Source organism: Psammomys obesus, unplaced genomic scaffold (assembly GCF_907164565.1).
Source record: "Psammomys obesus unplaced genomic scaffold, mPsaObe1.curated_primary_1811, whole genome shotgun sequence".
Taxonomy (NCBI): Eukaryota; Metazoa; Chordata; class Mammalia; order Rodentia; family Muridae; genus Psammomys; species Psammomys obesus.
Genome location: NW_026596088.1, coordinates 1 through 20231, shown reverse-complemented (window position 1 = coordinate 20231; position 20231 = coordinate 1). Strand labels below are relative to the sequence as shown.

General features: G+C 38.8%; 1 protein-coding gene across 1 annotated transcript; it reads right to left on the bottom strand.

Moving 5' to 3' along the window:
- Window positions 1–756: 756 nt before the first annotated feature.
- On the bottom strand, window positions 757–1753 carry LOC129691518 (vomeronasal type-1 receptor 4-like). Its single transcript, XM_055627684.1, has one exon. It carries the CDS (start codon window positions 1675–1677, stop codon window positions 757–759), a length of 921 nt encoding a protein of 306 aa, XP_055483659.1. The 5' UTR covers window positions 1678–1753.
- Between the last annotated feature and the right edge of the window lie 18478 nt (window positions 1754–20231).

Below are 20231 nucleotides of genomic sequence, written 5' to 3'. Positions count from 1 at the left end.
AAGAAAAAGTGGGGAAGACCCAAGAACTCATTGGTACAGGAGACAACTTCCTGAACAGAACACCAACAGCATAGGCTCTAAGAGCAACAATCAATAAATGGGACCTCATGAAGCTGTAAAGCTTCTGTAAAGAAAAGGACACCATCATGAAAACAAAACGAATGCCTACAGATTGGGAAAGAATCTTCACTAACCCTTTATCTAACAGAGGGCTAATATTCAGAATATATAAAGAACTAAAGAAGTTAAAAACCAGCAAATCAAGCAATCCGATTAAAAAAATGGGGTACAGAACTAAACAGAGAAGTCTCAGTAGAGGAATACAGAATGGCAGAGAAACACTTAAAGAAATGCTCAACATCCTTAGCCCTCAGAGAGATGCAAATCAAAACGACCCTGAGATTTCACTTTACACCCATCAGAATGGCCAAGATAAAAAACTCAAGTGACAACACATGCTGGAGAGGTTGTGGAAAAGGGGGAACCCTCCTCCACTGCTGGTGGGAATGTAAACTTGTACAACTACTCTGAAAATCAATCTGGCACTTTCTCAGACAACTAGGAATAGTGCTTCCTCAAGATCCAGCTATACCACTCCTAGGCATATATCCAAAAGAGGCTCAAGTACACAATAAGGACATTTGCTCAACCATGTTTGTGGCAGCTGTATTTACACTGATCTTTTGAATGACACAAATTACACAAATCTTATATCTTCATCAATAAGAAAGTATAATTTACAGTTGTATTACTAGATTATAGTATTTTTAGATTTCTTATCCAGGTAAAGCAGAATCTAGAAACAGTGAAATCACAATACATCACAAATGGGCCTAATGTAGGAAAACACAGAGAAATGATGGGTGTGATATTCATTATCCACCAACTTGGATTATGTGAAAGAGCAATGTAGCCTTGTAAGATGGAAGAGAATGTATAAAAAGAGAGAAAGGTGCAAACCAGAACCACGATGGTCTTTGTGGCTCTGTTTTCAGGGGAAGTTTTGCAGGAAGTATGCGTGCTGAGGATGTGTTGAACTCTCTTCTTGTGTCTATAAAGCATCATAATCATGAAAGTGCTGGAACATACAATGAGAAAAGAAAATAGGACTTCAGGAAGTACACAAAATGCTGTGAACAATGAGTCTACTATATTTTCAGGGCCCGAAGAGTAGCAGATTTGAAAATCTCTCTTTTGTGTCTTATTTTTGCTATTCCTCTTAGTAGATATATACACAGGGAAAGTAATATTTAATAGCATGTATAAGATCCAGAAGAGTGAAATGGACAGGTCAGTGAACTTTGTAGTTTTGATTTTAAATTCATTACAGCACAAGTTCCTGGGGCTGATGGTGATTGCCTGAAAGACACTCAAGAGACAGGTGATGGTGATGGACATATTCCTACCAAGTCTATAAACATATAAAATAAACTTGCACCCAACATCACTGAAGAACTGATTCAACCCAATAGCTCTCATTATATGAGGGAGTCCATTGGAGAGAATGATCAGTGAGTTGGATGTGAACACATGTATCAGAATAATATCTTTGATCTTTAATGTGCGTTTATTGTAGTAAAGAATTAAATAGTAGAAAAGAAGGGAAAAGTTTCCCAGAAGACCTAGAGCACTCTGAAGTGAGAGTGTTATTACTATCACTATGTTTCCAAAGTCCATTCTGTCATTCAGCAATTATTTTTCCTTTAAATTCCAGCAACATCATGTCTCTGATCCAAAGCATGTATTGAAGTTTTCTAGGATGGGACGTATGTGTGCAAGAATCACTCTACTGCAGCTTTTCAAGCCAAGATGTACAACATAGGAAGAATCTGTTTCAAAACAAACATTTTATCATCATCAATAACTTTCAGTGAAATTGTTGGAGTCTATAAACGCACATATTCATGGATAGAACTTCCACTACATTTTGTAGATATGTAAGTGTAGAGAACATGGGTGCTTCACCCAGTGAGAAGCAATGGTTAGTGACTTCAAATGGAATTCATGCTGACTGCTAACTTTAGAATGAAGAGCTGATTATAAGTCACATTCAAAAAAATAGAAACATTCTTCATTAAGCAGTGTAGAAAACTGTAATGATAACTTCATGTTAAAAACTGAACAGATTACACTGAAAAAGAGTTCAAATAAAATCTCACCCAAAACCCCCTCATACATATGACACGCACATGCTTACTCTTTTGAACTTAGATATTAGCAAGGAGCCACAGATAATGTATCACCAAATTGAATTCTCACCAAATGAAAATAGGTGATTAAAAGCAATAGCATAATTACAGTTTATTCACCTTGTATCCCAGCTGTAGTTCCCTCTCTCCTCCCCTCCCAATCCCACACTTTTTCCCTCATCTTCTCCTATGCCCCTCTCCAAGTCCACAGATAGGGAGTTAATTAATATAAAAATTTAATTAAAAAACCCAACAGAATATTGTACAGAAAGAAAACCACAAAATTATGTTGAGTTGGTAAATGGGAAGAATGTATAGTGTTCTTCTGAGATCTACTGTTTAGTGTCATCATACAGTTACAAAAATGTAATGGAAAGATCAAATAGGAGATAACAGCTTTTAAGAATGAGAATAAGGCACGAATTTTATGAATTGTTGATGGTGTTCCCATGGTTGGAAATTGTTGACAAAATTCTCTGTGATTATGTCTTCAACGACAAAGTTCACAATGTATAAACAATCAGTAGTTTGTAACTACTTTTCTGATTTTTTAAGTCATTGTGACAGTTTCTAATGACTATTTGTCTTCATAATGAAGGTACACAGTGGAACCACATTTATTATATCAATTTAAATCAAGTATGTTCAATAATGTGTTTCTTTTTAAGTTTTGAATGTGATTAAGAGAATTCCTAATGTTTAATTGAACAGAAATGACAATCATTCTATAGTATTCTCCATATGACTCTTAATTCACTTAAACATTTACATGGACATTGACATTCCTACCATTACCAAGAAAAGGACAGAGAAAGACTTATAAATGATTATCTAAACTTAAAAGTTTTTTTGGGGCAATTTGGAGCTTTGAAAAAAGACTGACTCCTAACACAGACTGGCACATAATTTTGTGCGCAATGATGTATGTCAACCACATTTTAAAATGTTCAAATGATATGCAATTTAAGTCTACCACATCCTAAATTCCTGGCATCCAACAAAAAGTGTTCTTTATACAGTCTAAATCAACCAAAACAGCCTCTGTCCAAGTTAGGTTTGATAAGTGCAACATAAACCTAAGATTTATTTTGAATCACATATATTTTAACGTTTCAGGCAAGAAAACATAGTATCTCTCAAAATAAAAAATTTAACAGAATTACTTTTATGTGTATTGTTGAAGAGTCATAATCAGATATGAAACATGAAAACTAGCACACAAAATAATATCATGGAATAGAAATGAAGTCATTAGCTGCTAAATCACTTGTATTTCAGGTGTAAAGACCTATCCACAGCTCAAATGAATAAACAGCTGGTGTGTGGTTATACAATCATTAGGATACCATTTCTTTTATTTTTTTGTGATTATAATAGAATTGCATCCTTTTGCTTTCCCTTTCTTTCCTTCTTCCCTCCAAACTCATCAATACATCCTTTTTCTTTTAAATCTTTGTCCTGTTTTTCAATTGTGTGTGTGTGTTTGTGTTTCCATGGCTGAACATCTTTACCAGACAACCACAGCCAATAAATTTCAGAGTCCTCCCTCCTTCCCTCCCTCCTCCCTCCCTCCCTCAATCCCTCCCAGTCTTAACTATACAAGCCTTGCACGTAAAATCACAGAGTGTGTTTCAGAAGAGGTGGCAGAAAGATTTAAAAAAAAAGAAAAAGAAGAAATTTGCTATTGAGTTCCTGTCAGAAATAGTCCCTGTTCCCCTTACTAGGGAAAACTAATAGGTTACTGAGCTACCACGGGCTACATCTGAGCAGAGGTTCTAGGTTATATCCACACATGGTCCTTGGTGGAGTATCAGTCTCAGAAAAGACCCCTGTGCCCAGATATATTTGGTCCTTGTGGAGCATTCATATCCTCTCCACGTCATACTAACTCCCCCTTCTTTCATATGATTCCCTGTACTCTGCCGAAGGTTTCGTTGTGAGTCTTAACAGGCTGTTTGACGTCCCCACACCACAAGGGAGGAGCAGTCCTGCTAGGCCACAGAGGAGGACTTTGCAGCCAGTCCTGAAGATACCTGATAAAACAGGGTCAGATGAAAGGGGATGAGGTCCCCCCCCTATCAGTGGACTTGGAAAGGGGCAGGGAGGAGATGAGGGAGCTAGGGTGGGATAGGGAGGGAATGAGGGAGCAGGATACAGCTGGGATACAGAGTTAATAAAATGTAACTAATAATAAAAATAAAAAATATTAAAAAAAGAGAACAAAGAAGAAATTTGCTGTGAGATTGTGTTTCCAAGGAATGTTAGTGGCTATACCCACAAAATCTGCCCAATATGACTGTAAACATCAGATGGACAGGAACAACAATATACATGTTAATGTATACACTTTTGATATAAGCACTGGAAATGCAGACACAGGAAGTAACTTGGGATCACTCACCAGCCAGACTAGTGTACTTAGCGTTTCAGGAAAGTGAGAAATCCTGTGTGAAAGAGAAGCAAAACTGAACTTAACCTATGTAAGGAAGACCAACTGAAGTTGTCCTTGGACTCCTTAAGCTCCATGAAGGGAGACTGTACCTGAACTCACAGTGTAACTGGCCTCAGTTACCCATTCACAAACAAACAGAGCCCAAAGAATTAAAATCTTTAACACTGGACTGTAAGGCCTGTATTTGTGAATCCCCATGTTTAGAAAAACTTTGCAAAAAAGAATTTTCAATGACATTTAAATACAAGACATGAGTAGGTATATTCTTATGTATTATGTAAATTTAAATGAAAACATGTAGTGTATTCACTGTCCAGACTTAAGCACTTACATTTTTTGTTGCTCTTCCATAAAGTTTGAAAAAGTCTTTACCTGGCTCCTTCCTTATGCAGAATGTTGAGCTCTATGTGCAGTTCCCCACATAACAGCCACCTGTGGAAAAGGGAAGGGGAAAAGTCTGGAAATAAAGGTTCATAGCTCTGTGACCTCACCTCCCTTAGATTCACAATCTTCATCTCACCTCCACTCTCAGTGACAGAATTTCCTTTGGGAGTCAAGCACAGGCTTGAGACTATTATTCCTGTTGCTAATCACCAAAGCCTTTTTGGTGATTTTGTGAGTCTCCAGGGACACAGCATGTTTGGGGAGACACTCATCATTTCATGGTTATTGCAGGATGACAAAATGGGAATTGATGGAAACATCAGAATTAGTTTTTTGAGTCTTGTTAAACTGTCTGTAAGTTTAGTTAAACTTCAGCTTTCCCTGGGCTCCTTTACACAAAATCAGTTATAAATTTTCAGATCATAGTGCTGCCCCATGCTAGAGCGCTCAGCAGAGCAGAGTCAATAAGGAATTCATGGTTAGTTAGTAAAGTGTCAGTAAGAGAAAATCATGACATCATCATCTGCAATAGAAACTATTTCCCTCTGTGTTTATAGAATCACCTAAAATGAATATATTTAAATGTTATAAGAAAAATTAGAAAAGTCACCTCAGCAATGACAGAAATTCTGAACACAGCCCTACTTCTAGAAGATTATATGTCTCTAACTATAACATTCTTCAAGCCTACACACACATGGAAACTGAACAACTTGTTACTAAATGACAGCTGGGTCAGGGAAGAAATAAAGACAGAAATTAAAGCCTTTCTAGAACTCAATGAAAATGAAGACACAACATACCCAAACTTGTGGGACACAATGAAAGCAGTGCTAAGAGGAAAGTTCATAGCACTAAGTGCCTTCAAGAAGAAATTTGAGACAGCTCATTCAAGCAACTTAATGGCCCACTTAAAAACCCTAGAAAAAGAAGAAGCAGACACACCAAAAAGGAGTAGACGGCTGGAAATAATCAAACTCAGGGCTGAAATCAATCAATTAGAAACAAATAAAACAATTCAAAGAATCCATGAAACCAAGAGCTGGTTCTTTGAGAAAATCAACAAGATCGACAAACCCTTAGCCAAGCTAACTAAAAGGCAGAGAGACACCACCCAAATCAACAAAATCAGACATGAAAAGGGGGACATAACTACAGACACTGAGGAAATCCAAACAATCATTAGGACTTACTTCAAAAGTCTATACTCAACAAAATTTGAAAACCTAAATGAAATGGACAATTTTCTTGATCGATTTCACTTACCAAAGCTGAATCAGGACCAGGTAAATAAATTAAATAGTCCTATATCCCCCAAGGAAATAGAAGCAGTCATCAAAAGTCTCCCATCCAAAAAAAGCCCAGGACCAGATGGCTTCAGCGCAGAATTCTACCAGACCTTCAAAGAAGAGCTAACTCCAATTCTCTTCAAACTATTCCACAAAATAGAAACAGAAGGAACATTACCAAACTCATTCTATGAAGCCACAATCACCTTGGTACCTAAACCTCACAAAGACCCAAGAAAGAAAGAGAATTTCAGGCCAAACTCCCTTATGAACATTGATGCAAAAATACTTAACAAAATACTTGCAAACCGAATCCAAGAACACATCAAAGATATTATCCACTATGACCAAGTAGGCTTCATCCCAGATATGCAGGGGTGGTTCAATATACGGAAATCCATCAACGTAATCCACCATATTAACAAACTGAAAGAAAAAAAACCACATGATAATCTCCCTAGATGCTGAAAAAGCATTTGACAAAATCCAACATCCATTCATGTTTAAAGTACTGGAGAGATCAGGGATACAAGGCACATATCTAAACATAGTAAAGGCGATATACAGCAAGCCTATAGCCAACATCAAACTGAACGGAGAGAAACTTAAAGCAATCCCACTGAAATCAGGGACAAGACAAGGCTGCCCACTCTCTCCATATCTCTAAAACATAGTGCTCGAAGTCCTTGCTAGAGCAATAAGACAGTTGAAGGAGATCAAGGGGATACAGATGGGAAAGGAAGAAGTCAAATTATCACTATTTGCAGATGATATGATAGTATATATGAGTGACCCCAAAAACTCTACCATGGAACTCCTACAGCTGATAAACACCTTCAGCAAAGTGGCCGGATACAAAATTAACTCAAAAAAATCAGTAGCACTCCTGTATACAAAAGACAAAAGGGCTGAGAAAGAAATTAGGGAAACAACACCCTTCACAATAGCCACAAATGACATAAAGTACCTTGGTGTAACCCTAACCAAGCAAGTCAAAGACTTGTATGAAAAAAATTTCAAGTCTCTGAAGAAAGAATTAGAGGAAGATATGAGAAGATGGAAAGATCTCCGATGCTCATGGCTTGGCAGGATTAACATAGTAAAAGTGGCCATCTTACCAAAAGCAATCTACAGATTTAATGCAATTCCCATCAAATTGCCAACACAATTCTTTACAGACCTGGAAAGAAAAATTCTCAACTTCGTATGGAATAACAAGAAACCGAAAATTGCTAAAACAATCCTCTACAATAAAAGATCTTCTGGAGGTATCTTCATCCCTGATCTCAAGCTGTACTATAGAGCAACAGTTATAAAAACTGCATGGTACTGGCATAGAAACAGAATGGTGGATCAATGGAATTGAACAGGAGACCCAGAAATAAACCCACACACTTACGGACACCTGATTTTTGACAAAGATGCCAAAACCATACAATGCAAAAAAGATAGCATCTTCAACAAATGGTGCTGGTCCAACTGGATGTCTACATGTAGAAAAATGAAAATAGATCCATACTTATCACCCTGCACAAAACTGAAGTCCAAATGGATCAAAGACCTCAACATAAAACCAGACACATTAAATCGGCTAGAAAAAAAATTGGGGAATACTCTAGAACTCATTGGTACAGGAGAAAACTTCCTGAACAGAACACCAACAGCACAGGCTCTAAGAGCAACAATCAATAAATGGGACCTCATGAAATTGAAAAGCTTCTGTAAAGCAAAGGACACTGTCATCAAAACAAAGCGACTGCCTACAGATTGGGAAAGAATCATCACCAACCCTTTATCTGACAGAGGACTCATATCCAATATATATAAAGAACTAAACAAGCTGAAAAGCAATAAACCAAGTAATCCACTTAAAAAATGGGGAACAGAGCTAAAGAGAGAATTCTCTGTAGAGTAATATCGAATGGCAGAGAAGCACTTAAAGAAATGCTCGACCTCATTAGCCATTAGGGAAATGCAAATCAAAACAACCCTGAGATTTCACCTTACACCCATCAGAATGGCCAAGATGAAAAACTCAAGGGACAACACATGCTGGAGAGGTTGTGGAGAAAGGGGAACCCTTCTCCACTGCTGGTGGGAATGTAAACTGGTACAACCACTCTGGAAATCAATCTGGCGCTTTCCCAGACAACTGGGAATAGCGCTTCCTCAAGATCCAGCCATACCACTCCTAGGCATATACCCAAAAGAAGCTCAAGTACACAAAAAGGACATTTGCTCAACCATGTTTGTAGCAGCTTTATTTGTAATAGCCAGAAGCTGGAAACAACCCAGATGCCCCTCAACTGAAGAATGGATGCAGAAACTGTAGTACATCTATACAATGGAGTATTACTCAGCAATGAAAAATAAGGATATCATGAAATTTGCAGGTAAATGGTGGGACCTGGAAAGGATCATCCTGAGTGAGTTGTCCCAGAAGCAAAAAGACACACACGGTATATACTCACTCATATAAACATACAACATAGGATAAACCCACTAAAATCTGTACATCTAAACAAACTAAGCAAAAGAGAGGACCCTAACTAAAATGTTCAATCCCCATCCTGAAAGGCAAAGAGGATGGACATCAGAAGAAGAAGAAAACAGGAAACAACCTAGGAACCTGCTACAGAGGGCCTCTGAAAGCCAGAAGAAGAAAACAGGAAACAACCTCGGAACTTGCCACAGAGGGCCTCTGAAAGCCTCTGCCCTGCAGACTGTCAGAGCAGATGCTGAGCCTGATGGCCAACTGATGGGCAGAGTGAATGGAATTTTATGTAAGAAGTGGAAAATAGTAAGAGCTGGAGAGAAGAGGAACTCCACAAGGAGAGCAATAGAACAAGAAAATTTGAACACAGGGACCTTCCCAGAGACTCATACTCCAACCAAAGACTATTCGTGGAGATGACCTGGAACCCCTGCACAGGTGTAGCCCATGGCAGTTCAGTGTCCAAGTGGGTTACCTAGTAATGGGAAGAGGGACTGCCTCTGACATAATCTGATTGGCCTGCTCGTTGATCACTTCCCCCTGAGGGGGGAGCAGCCTTACCAGGCCACAGTAGAGGACAATGCAGCCACTTTTGATGAGAACTGATAGACTAAGATCAGAAAGAAGAGGAGAACCTCCCCTATCAGTGGACTTGGGGAGTGGCATGCATGCAGAAAGGGGAAGGAGGGTGGGATCGGGAAGGGAGGAGGGAGGGGCTTATGGGGGGATACAAAATGAATAAAGTGTATTGAATAAAAAATTTAAAAAAAAGAAATACTAAAAAAGAAAAAAATCAATGATAATTACCTTACCTAAAAATCTGTGTATGTGCCTATTTAAATAGTAGTTTTCAAATACAAGCATTTTTATGTAAGTTTTATATAGTTAAATGTTTTCTATGGACCTAATGAATAAGAACTATTCATTTGTGAAAAAATCATTTTGCCTTAGAATTATCTGGACTGTATAAAATTATTGTGTTTCAGAATTACTTCTTCCATTTTTCATCTTTATAATAGAAGAAAGAATAATTTTATGTGAATATAACTTTTAGTAATCTAAAGAGAGTGGCTAAGGAATTATAATCAAGATATAGTGTGTACTTGTATGAAATGCTCAAAAATACCTAAAAATACTCTTTAAAATAAAAAAATGTATTTAATAAATGCAGTTATCTTTTTCCCCACTGGTAAAAAAAAAATATGTTCTTCGAAATAAAGTACTAAAGTTCAAAAAAAAAAAAAAAAGATCAACCAACAAAAGACAGAGCAATATGGCATCTCCAGAACCCAGCCGTCCAGGGGCGAACAGCCCTGAACAATGCAGCATAATAGAAAATCAAGAAGATGACCTTACATCTATGTTGATGAAGAGGATAATAGAGGAAACAAATAAAATACGTAAAGAATTAGAGGAAGATAAAACCAAACAGATCATGGCTATCCGTAAAGAAATGGAGGAAGATAAAGAGAATGCTTGACTCTTAATCTGAAGAGGAAATAAAGTAGACATCAGAAGTAGATAGATGGAATGAACTGGGCAGAAGATAGGGTGGGGAGAGTAACAGGGATGGTAAAGGGGGGGCGTTGATATGGAGAGAATAAAATCCATGTGGCAGACATCTCTGAGACTGGGGAGGTGTCTGGGAGTCTATTGGTGTTATCCTAGCAGAAAGCATTAAGGAACCTGAAGTTGCCACCTCCTCTAGCCAGGGGGGACTCCCAGTAGAGGAAGCCATCACAGCCTTACATATATTCTGCCTCCATATTCATGTATCAGAATTATTATATATGGACCAGTCACAAGCTTATATATAAACCAATCACAAACTTTTTTTAAAATTTTTTATTAATTACACTTTATTCATTTTGTATCCCTCATAAGCCCCTCCCTCCTCCCCTCCCTATCCCACCTCCCTCCCCTTTCTGCATGCATGCCACTCCCCAAGTCCACTGATAGGGGAGGTTCTCCTCTTCTTTCTGATCTTAGTCTATCAGTTCTCATCAAAAGTGGCTGCATTGTCCTCTACTGTGGCCTGGTAAGGCTGCTCCCCCCTCAGGGGGAAGTGATCAACGAGCAGGCCAATCAGATTATGTCAGAGGCAGTCCCTCTTCCCATTACTATGTAACCCATTTGGACACTGAACTGCCATGGGCTACACCTGTGCAGGGGTTCCAGGTCATCTCCACGAATAGTCTTTGGTTGGAGTATGATTTTCTGGGAAGTTCCCTGAATCACAAACTTTTTATGAGGCAATCTTCTTCTTAGTTGAGCAGAACATTTTGGAAGAGATGCTCTTCTGTCATTCATTCCATTTAGCAAACTTCCATGACTGTATTCAGACAGGCAAGTCATTGGGTGCTCGTAGTTTAAGATAAGTTTCTCTGGGGTTGGGGGGGGACAGAGCCAAGATGGCGACTAGTATGCACAGTTTCTGAGTTGCAGAGGAGTTGAACCGCTTGAGTTGGTGAGTGGAAGGACTACTGAAGCCAGGCAAACAATGGTGAGGCTTTCTAAATGACAGGGAACATCACAAGAGGTGAGAACTTTGGTCTGGGGTCACTCATGGACTTTTTTGGGGAAGGATAGAAAGGATCCTTTGATCTCCCAACACTGCTATTTCTTGGAAATCCCTCATTCTTGGCACAGCAAGCTTACCAAGATTCTCAGCTCAGAGCTCACTGCCTGGGGTCTGTCGTGCCTGAGGCGGGGCTCCTAGTTCCTTAGCAGCAACTGCTAGCTGTACCTATCTTGTAGTCCCAGATCCGCAGCACCATCTTCCCACGGTCCCAGGTCTGGTAGCCACCATACTGACTCCGCAGGTTCTCTCAGCCACTGACTGTACAGTCCACCCAATCCATAGGTGACAGATAATACACTATATACCCACCAAAGCCCAGCAGACCTGCCAAAGAAGCTAAGCACACTAGGCACTAGGATTCCCAGGCTTGGAGAGCACAATGGAGGGCCCTCAGGACTTTTCAGAAGGCATCTGGACAGGCATCCTAGTCTCCAGCTGCAGCTGGACTTCCTAACCTGGTGGCTGCAGCAGCACTGAGTTGGCAGAGCATGTTAGTCCTCCTGCATAAGACCAAGCAGGACCAAAACATAGAGCAGAGAGACCAGATACCCCTATCCTTGTCGATGTGACCTGCTTGAGAGTGGGGGTGCCCTTGTGTCTGCAGAGCCCCAGATCCAGGGTCCTTCTAAGCTAGAAGCCAAGCATCGGACCCCTCCTACCCACATACCCACTGTGGGAAACAGAGGGTCACTTGGGACATTGAAGCCCCTGCTATGCGGGTCCAATCGAGGAATTAAGGCAGATAACGCTGGAAATTGTGCCGTCACCAAAACCAGCACCTGCTGCATATACATTGCATGCACAAAAAATCCCCTAGAAGCATGCAAGGCAAAGCTCCTCCCACACACTCAAGGGTTCAATATTCTCTATCACTCTATTTCTTGAGGTACACTTCCACACACACACTTCCACACACACACACACACACACACACACACACACACACACACACGCCAGCATTTGCCCTTTTGCACCCGTGTCCTTTCCTGCCACAGGCATAGCTAATGTACCAATGCATGCGCTGAGACCACGAGACCTCTCTCAGCTTTCTGAAGAACTCTCCAGATGCCAGAGAGAGACAGTATGAGTCTGAACTGCAGAATCCAGAAATAAACAAGGAAGGTTTCAGATAAGCCAATGGCCAGGGATAGGTGAAAGAACACATCCAACATAAATCAGGACATCATTGCTTCACCAGCAACCCCCAAAATTGATGGATACTCCAATTCATCAGAAAATGACTTCAAAACTATGCTTATCCAATTATTTGAGGCTCATAAAGAGGAAACAAACAAATATCTCAGAGAATAGCCATGCAAATTCAGTCAGTTAAAGAGGAAATGAACAATTCTATCAAAGATTTGGCCAGTCAATTGGAAGCAAAGAAAGAGGAAATGAACAAAATTCCTAAAGAAACACAGGCAAATATAGCCAAACAAATAGAGGCACAAGTAGAGATACAATTAGTGTCATATAGAGAGGAAATGAACAAAAAAAAAAAATAGGGACCATAGTAGAGAAACAGGAATCCACATTCAAACAGATGAAGGAAATGGTGCAAGGCATGAAAACAGAATTAAAATCAATAATTAAAACAGAAAATGAGAAATCCCTGGAGCTGGAGAACTTAGAGAAAAGATCAGGAACAAAAAGGTAAGCATCAGGAACAGAATACAAGAGATGGAAGAGAATCTCTAGTGCTGAAGATACACTCGGAGAAATTGATATTTCTCTCAAAGAAAAAGTAAAATCAGAAAATATCCAAGCACAAAGTATCCAAGAAATCAAGGATGCCATGAAAAGACAAAATCTAAGAATAATAGGAATCTATTATTCCTATTATAGGTATAAGAAGAATCCAGACACCAAGGTCCAGAAAATATTTTCAAGAAAATCATAGAAGAAAATTTTCCAAACTTAAAGAAAGAGATGTCCATAAATATACAAGAGGCCTACAGAACACCAAATAGACCAGGCCAGCAAAGAAACACATCATGTCACAAAGTCAAAACACTAAATCTACAGAACAAAGAAAAGACATTAAAAGCAGCAAGGGAAAAAGTGCCAAGTAACATATAAAGTGGACCTAACAGAATCACGCCGGACTTCTCATCAGAAAGTATGGAAGCTCAGACAGGATACAAGGGCTTTCATACTATCAGTGGATTTGGGGAGGGGCATGCGTGAAGAAGGAGGAGGGATGGTGGGATCTGGAGGGGAGGAGGGAGAGGCTCATGAGGGGATACAAAGTGAATAAAATGTAATAAAAAAATTACATCATGTGAAAGCCAGCAAAAAAAAAAAAAAATTGACAATCAAACAGCGAAAATAGAACACATAGAAAATAGCAGAGACAATAACAGCAGCATCACCATCAAATAGAAAGGAAATCTATATGTATAAATTGTGCAATGTATGAATTAAAATATTCATGGTTTCCCTTTATTTTATTATAAATTTACATAGCTCACTGTGTGTGAAATTAATCAAGTGTGCCACCTTAATAATATGCTTATAAAAGGGTCAATAGTCAAACATTCATTTTAAATGATAAATATTAATAATTTTACCTAAACTGAAATAAATTTTTTTTCAGAATGTGGAAAAAAAAAGAAAGTATGAAAGCCAGAAGGGCCTGGGCAAGTGTCATGCAGACTCTAAGAGACCACAGATGCCAACCCAGACTACTATACCCTGCAAAGCTTTCAATCAACATAGGTGGAGACAACAAAACATTCCATGCCAAAACTAAATTTATGCAATATCTATACAGTGAACCAGCCCTGCAGAAGACACTAGAAGGAAAACTCCAATCCAATGAAAACAACTTCACCCAAGAAAACATAGCATACAGATAATATCCCAACAAAAATTAAGAGAAAACAAGCAATGAAACACAGTAAGACCACCGACTCCACAATAAAAGGAACTAACGTCCATTGGTCACTATTATCTATCAACATCAATGGACTCAACTCGCCAATTAAAAAGACACAGACTAACAGAATGGGTGCAGAAACAGGATCCAACATTCTGCTGAATCCAAAAAACACTCCTCTGCAACAAAGATAAACAGAACCTCAGAGTAAAGGGCTGGAAAAATGTCTTTCAAGCAAATGGACCCAGAAAACAAGCTGGAGTAGCTATCCTAATATCTAATAAAATAGACTTTCAACCAAAAGTAATCAAGAAAGATGAGGAGAGACACTACATTCTTATCATAGGAAAAATCCACCAAGAAGACATCACAATTCTGAACATCTATGCCCCACATACAAGAGGGCCTATATTCATAAATGAAATATTATTAAAACTTAACTCACACATTGATCCCAACACCTTAATAGTGGAAGACTTCAACACCCTGCTTTCACCAAGGGACAGATCATCTAGACAGAAGCCAAATAGGGCAATAAAGGCACTTACAGAGGTCCTAAAAAAATGGACCTAATAGATGTCTACAGAACTTTCCACCCAAACTCAAAAGAGTATACCTTCTTTTCAGCACCTCATTGAACCTTCTCCAAAATAGAACATATAGTTGCTCACAAAGCAAGCCTCAACAGATATAAGAAGATTGAAATAATCCCCTGTATTCTATCTGACAACCATGGACTAAAGCTTGACCTCAACAAGAATGGAATTAGAAAAAAGCCTACAAGCACATGGAAACTGAACAACTTGCTGCTCAATGACAGCTGGGTTAAGGAAGAAATAAAGAAAGAAATTAAAGACTTCCTAAAATTAAATGAAAATGAAGGTCCCTAATTTATGGGACACAAAGAAAGCAGTTCTAAGAGGAAAGTTCATGTCACTAAGTGCCGTCAAGAAGAAATTTGTGACATCTCTTTCAAGCAACTTAATGGCCCAACTGAAAGTCCTTTAAAAAAAAGAAGCAAATACACTCAGAGGAGCTGGAAATACTCAAACTCAGGGGAAAACCAATCAATTAGAAATAAATAAAAGCATTCAAAGAGTCAATGAGACCAAGAGCTGGTTCTTTGAGAAAATCAACAAGATCGACAAACCTTTAGCCAAACTAACTAAAAGGCAGAGAGAAACTATCCAAATCAGCAAAATCAGAAAATGAAAAGGGTGACCTAACTACAGACACCGAGGAAATCCAAACAAATCATTAGGTTGTACTACAAAAGCCTATATGGCACAAAATTTGAAAATCTAAATGAAAGGGACAATTTTCTTGATAGATTCCATCTACCAAAATTAAGTCAAGATCAGATAGAAAGACTGAATAGTCCTATATCTCCCAAGGAAATAGAATCAGTCATCAACAGTCTCCCTTCCAAATAAAATCCTGGGCCAAATGAATTCATTGCAGAATTCTACTAGACCTTCACAGAAGTGCTAATTCCAATTCTCTCCAAACTATTCCACAACATAGAAACAGAAGGAACATTTCCAAACTCATTCTATGCTCATTCTATGAACCACAGTCGCCTTGATACCTAAACCACACAAAGACCCAACAAAAAAAGAGAGAACTTCAGACCTATCTCTGTTATGAACATTGATGCAAAATACTCAATAAAATACTTGCAAACCGAATCCAAGAACAGAACAAAGATATTATCCACCATGACCAAGTAGTCTTCATCCCAGGCATGCAAGGGTGGTTCAACATATGGAAATCCGTCAATGTAATCCACCACATAAACAAACTGAAGGAGAAAAACCACATGATTATCTCCTTAGATGCCGAAAAAGCATTTGACAAAGTCCAACACCCATTCATGTTTAAAGTCTGGGAGAGATCAGGGATACAAGGCACATACCTAAACATAGTAAAGGCAATATACAGCAAGCCTATAGCCAACATCAAACTCAATGGAGAGAAACTTAAAGCAATCCACTGAAATTAGGGACAAGGCGAGGCTGCCTATTCTCTCCATATCTCTTCAACATAGTATTTGAAGTTCTAGCTAGAGCAATAAGACAACTAAAGGAGATCAAATGGATACAAATCGGAAAGGAAGAGGTCAAAGTGTCACTATTTGCAGATGATATGATAGTATACATGAGCGACCACAAAAATTAAACTAGAGAACTTCTTCAGATGATAAACACCTTCAACAAAGTGGCAGGATACAAAATCAACTCAAAAAAATCAGAAGCCCTCCTGTATACCAAAGACAAAAGGGCCGAGAAAGAAATTAGGGAAACAACACCCTTCACAATAGCCACTAATAACATAAAGTACCTTGGGATGACACTAACCAAACAAGTGAAGGACCTGTTTGAAAAAAACTTTAAGTCTCTGAAGAAAGAAATTGAAGAAGATATCAGAAGATGGAGAGATCTCCCGTGCTCATTGATTGGTAGGATTAACATAGGGAAAATGGCCATCCTGCCAAAAGCAATCTACAGATTCAACACAATTCCCATCAGAATACCAACTCAGTTCTTTACAGATCTTGAAAGAAAATTTCTCAGCTTCATATGGAGAAACAAAAAACCCAGAATCGCTAAAATGATCCTGTACAACAACAGATCATCTGGAGGTATCTCCATTCCTGATCTCAAATTGTACTATAGAGCAATAGTAATAAAACTGCATGGTACTGGCATAGAAACAGAAAGGAGGATTAATGGAACTGAATAGAAGACCCAGAAATAAACCCACACACCTATGAATACTTGATTTTTGACAAAGAAGCCAAAACCATTCAAAGGAAAAAAGACAGCATCTTCAACAAATGGTGCTGGTCCAACTGGATGTCTACATGCAGAAAAATGAAAATAGATCTATTTATCACCCTGCACAAAACTAAAGTCCATGTGGATCAAAGACCTCAACATAAAACCAGATACTCTAACGGTTAGAAGAAAAAGTGGCGAAGAGCCTAGAACTCATTGGCACAGGAGACAACTTCCTGTACAGAACAGCCACAACACCGTCTCTAAGAGCAACAATCAATATATGGGACCTCCTGTAACTGAAAAGCTTCTGTAAAGCAAAAGACACCTTCCTCCGAACAAAACGACAGCCTACAGACTAGGACAGGATCTTCACCAACCCTACATCTGAGAGAGGTCTGATATCCAGCATATATAAATAACTAAACAAGTTAAAAAGTAATAAATCAAGTAATCCAATTAAAAATGGAGTATGGAGCTAAACAGAGAATTTTCTGTAGAGGAATAAACAATGGCAGAGAAACACTTAAAGAGATGCTCAACATCCTTAGCTATCAGAGAGATGCAAATCAAAACTACCCTGAGATTTCACCTTATGCCCGTCAAAATGTCTAAACTCAAAAACTGAAATGACAATACATGCTAGAGTGGTTGTGGAGAAAGGGGAACCCACCTCCATTGCTGGTGGGAATGTAAACTGGTACAACCACTTTGGAAATCAATCTGGTGCTTTCTCAGACAATTAGGAATAGTGCTTCCTCAAGACCTAGCTATACCACTCCTAGGCATATACCCAAAATTTGCTCAAGTACACAAAAAGGACATTTGCTCAACCATGTTTGTAGCAGCTTTATTTGTAATAACCGGAACCTGGAAACAACCCAAATGTCCCTCAATGGAGTTATGGATACAGAAATTGTGGTATTTTTACACAATTGAATACTACTCAGCAATTAAAAACAAGGAAATCATGAAATTTGAAGGCAAATGGTGGGATCTAGAAAAGATCATTCTGAGTGAGGTATCCCAGAAGGAGAAAGACACACACGGTATATACTCACTTATACAGTCCTATAAGATATGATAAAAATGCATATACACCTAAAGAAAATATATATATGTATATATATTTACATATACACCTAAAGAAGATAAACAAGAAAGAAGACCAGGGGTAAGATGATCAATCCTCACTTAGAAAGACAAATGGGAAGTGCATTGGACGTAGCAGAAAACAAGTAACAGGACAGGATCCTATCACAGAGGGTCCCTGAAAGACTCTACCTAGCAGTGTATCAAAGCAAATACTAAGACTCATAACCAAACCTTCGGCAGAGTGCAGGGAGTCGTATGAAAGAAGGGGAAGTTAGTATGACGTGGAAAGGATAGGAGCTCCACAAGGACCAAATATATCTGGACACAGGGGTCTTTTCTGAGACTGACACTCCACCAAGGATCATGTATGGATATAACCTAGAACCTCTGCTCAGATGTAGCCTGTGGTATCTCAGTAACCAATTGTTTTCCCATAGTATGGGGAACAGGGACTATTTCCGACAGGAACTCAATGGCAGGCTCTTTGACCTCCCCACCTCCTAAGGGAGGAGCAGTCCTGCTAGGCCACAGAGGAGGACTTTGCAGCCAGTCCTGAAGATACCTGATGAGCTAGGGTCAGATGGAAGGGGAGGAGGACTTCCAGTATCAGTGGACTTGGAAAGGGGCAGGGAGGAGATGAGGAATGGAGGGAGGTATTGGAAGGGAATGATGGTGCGTGATACAGCTGGGATACAGAATTAATAAAATGTAAAAAATAATAAAAAAATACAAATTAAAAAATCAGGGAAATAACACCCTTCACAATATCTACTAATAATATAAAGTCTCTTGGGGTGACTAACCAAGCAAGTGAAAGATCTGTTTGAAAAAAAAACTACGTCTATGAAGAAAGAAATTGAAGACGATATCAGGAGATAGAAAGATATCCCATGCTCATGGAAGGTAGGATTAAAATTGTGAAAATGGAAAGGAGCAGGGAGGAGATGAGGGAGGGAGGGTGGGATTGGGAGGGAATGAGGGAGTGGGATACGACCAGGATACAGAGTTAAAAAATATAAATAATAATAAAAATAAAAAAAATAGGGATCAATTTATTACTTGGTGAAATTAGTAAAATAATGCTATGAGCTTGTTCCTGGAACCTGGAAGCCACTGTTTTCTGTTGTTTTGTAGAGATGCAACAAACACCAGTTCTTTTTTTTTTTTTTTTTTTACCAATTCTATCTTGTTGAGTAGTATTTAAATCTAATCAGAAAATAGAAAAAGAAGGAGCATGAATAATAATTTGTTATGATGGGAAAGGGTTGGCTAGATGAAAATGCATAGTATGAATATGTAGAATTCTCAAACAATAAAAATAAGATCATTTTCATGCAGGTTTGTCTATGTTCCACATAAAGAGGAATTGCCAGTTTTTCAAAATGTATATATCAGTGTTCACAACTATTGTCAGTACATTGTCTTGTTTATTTGTATCTCTCTCCAAGTTTGAATTTACCTGCCATTGCACTATCTTTGACCCATTTTGGTGAAACAGTGAGTTTACTGAGTTTCTTTTATGGAGTTGGTAAAAATGTTTTCCAATTTGTAGGCTGCCACCTTGTCTGAATGACAGTGTCCTTTGCCTTTTTTCATTATTATTATTCTTCTTTAAATTTTATATTAGTTTATTTACTTTACATCTTTAGGGTACCACTTTCCTCTCCTCCACCCAGTTTCCCACACTTTCCCTCTTTCTCCCTTCCCCTCTTCCAGAAAAAGGGAGGCCTAGATGAACTTTTCCCATCACATAAAGTCACATATTCGCTACACTTATTTCATCACTTGAGGCCACGAAAAGCAGCCTGGCCAGGGGAAGTGATCTAAAAGCAGGCAAAAGAGTTCATGTTAGAAACAGACCCCCATTTCTACTTGCCAGGTGCCTCATATGAAGACCAAGGCTCCCATCGGTTACCTATGTGCAGGGAACCTAGGTCAAAATCATGCATGCTCCGTAGTTGCTATCTCAGTCTCTGAAAGTCCACATGGGACTGGGTTATTTGTCTCTGTTGGGCTTCTTGTGGGTTTCTGTCTTCTACAGGTCCTTCAATCTTTCCCCCAACACTTCTACAAGACTCCCGGAGTTCTACTG

Coding starts and splice junctions, on each gene's coding strand:
- LOC129691518 (XM_055627684.1), bottom strand. CDS start 1,677: ATGGACTTTGGAAACATAGTGATAGTAATAACACTCTCACTTCAGAGT.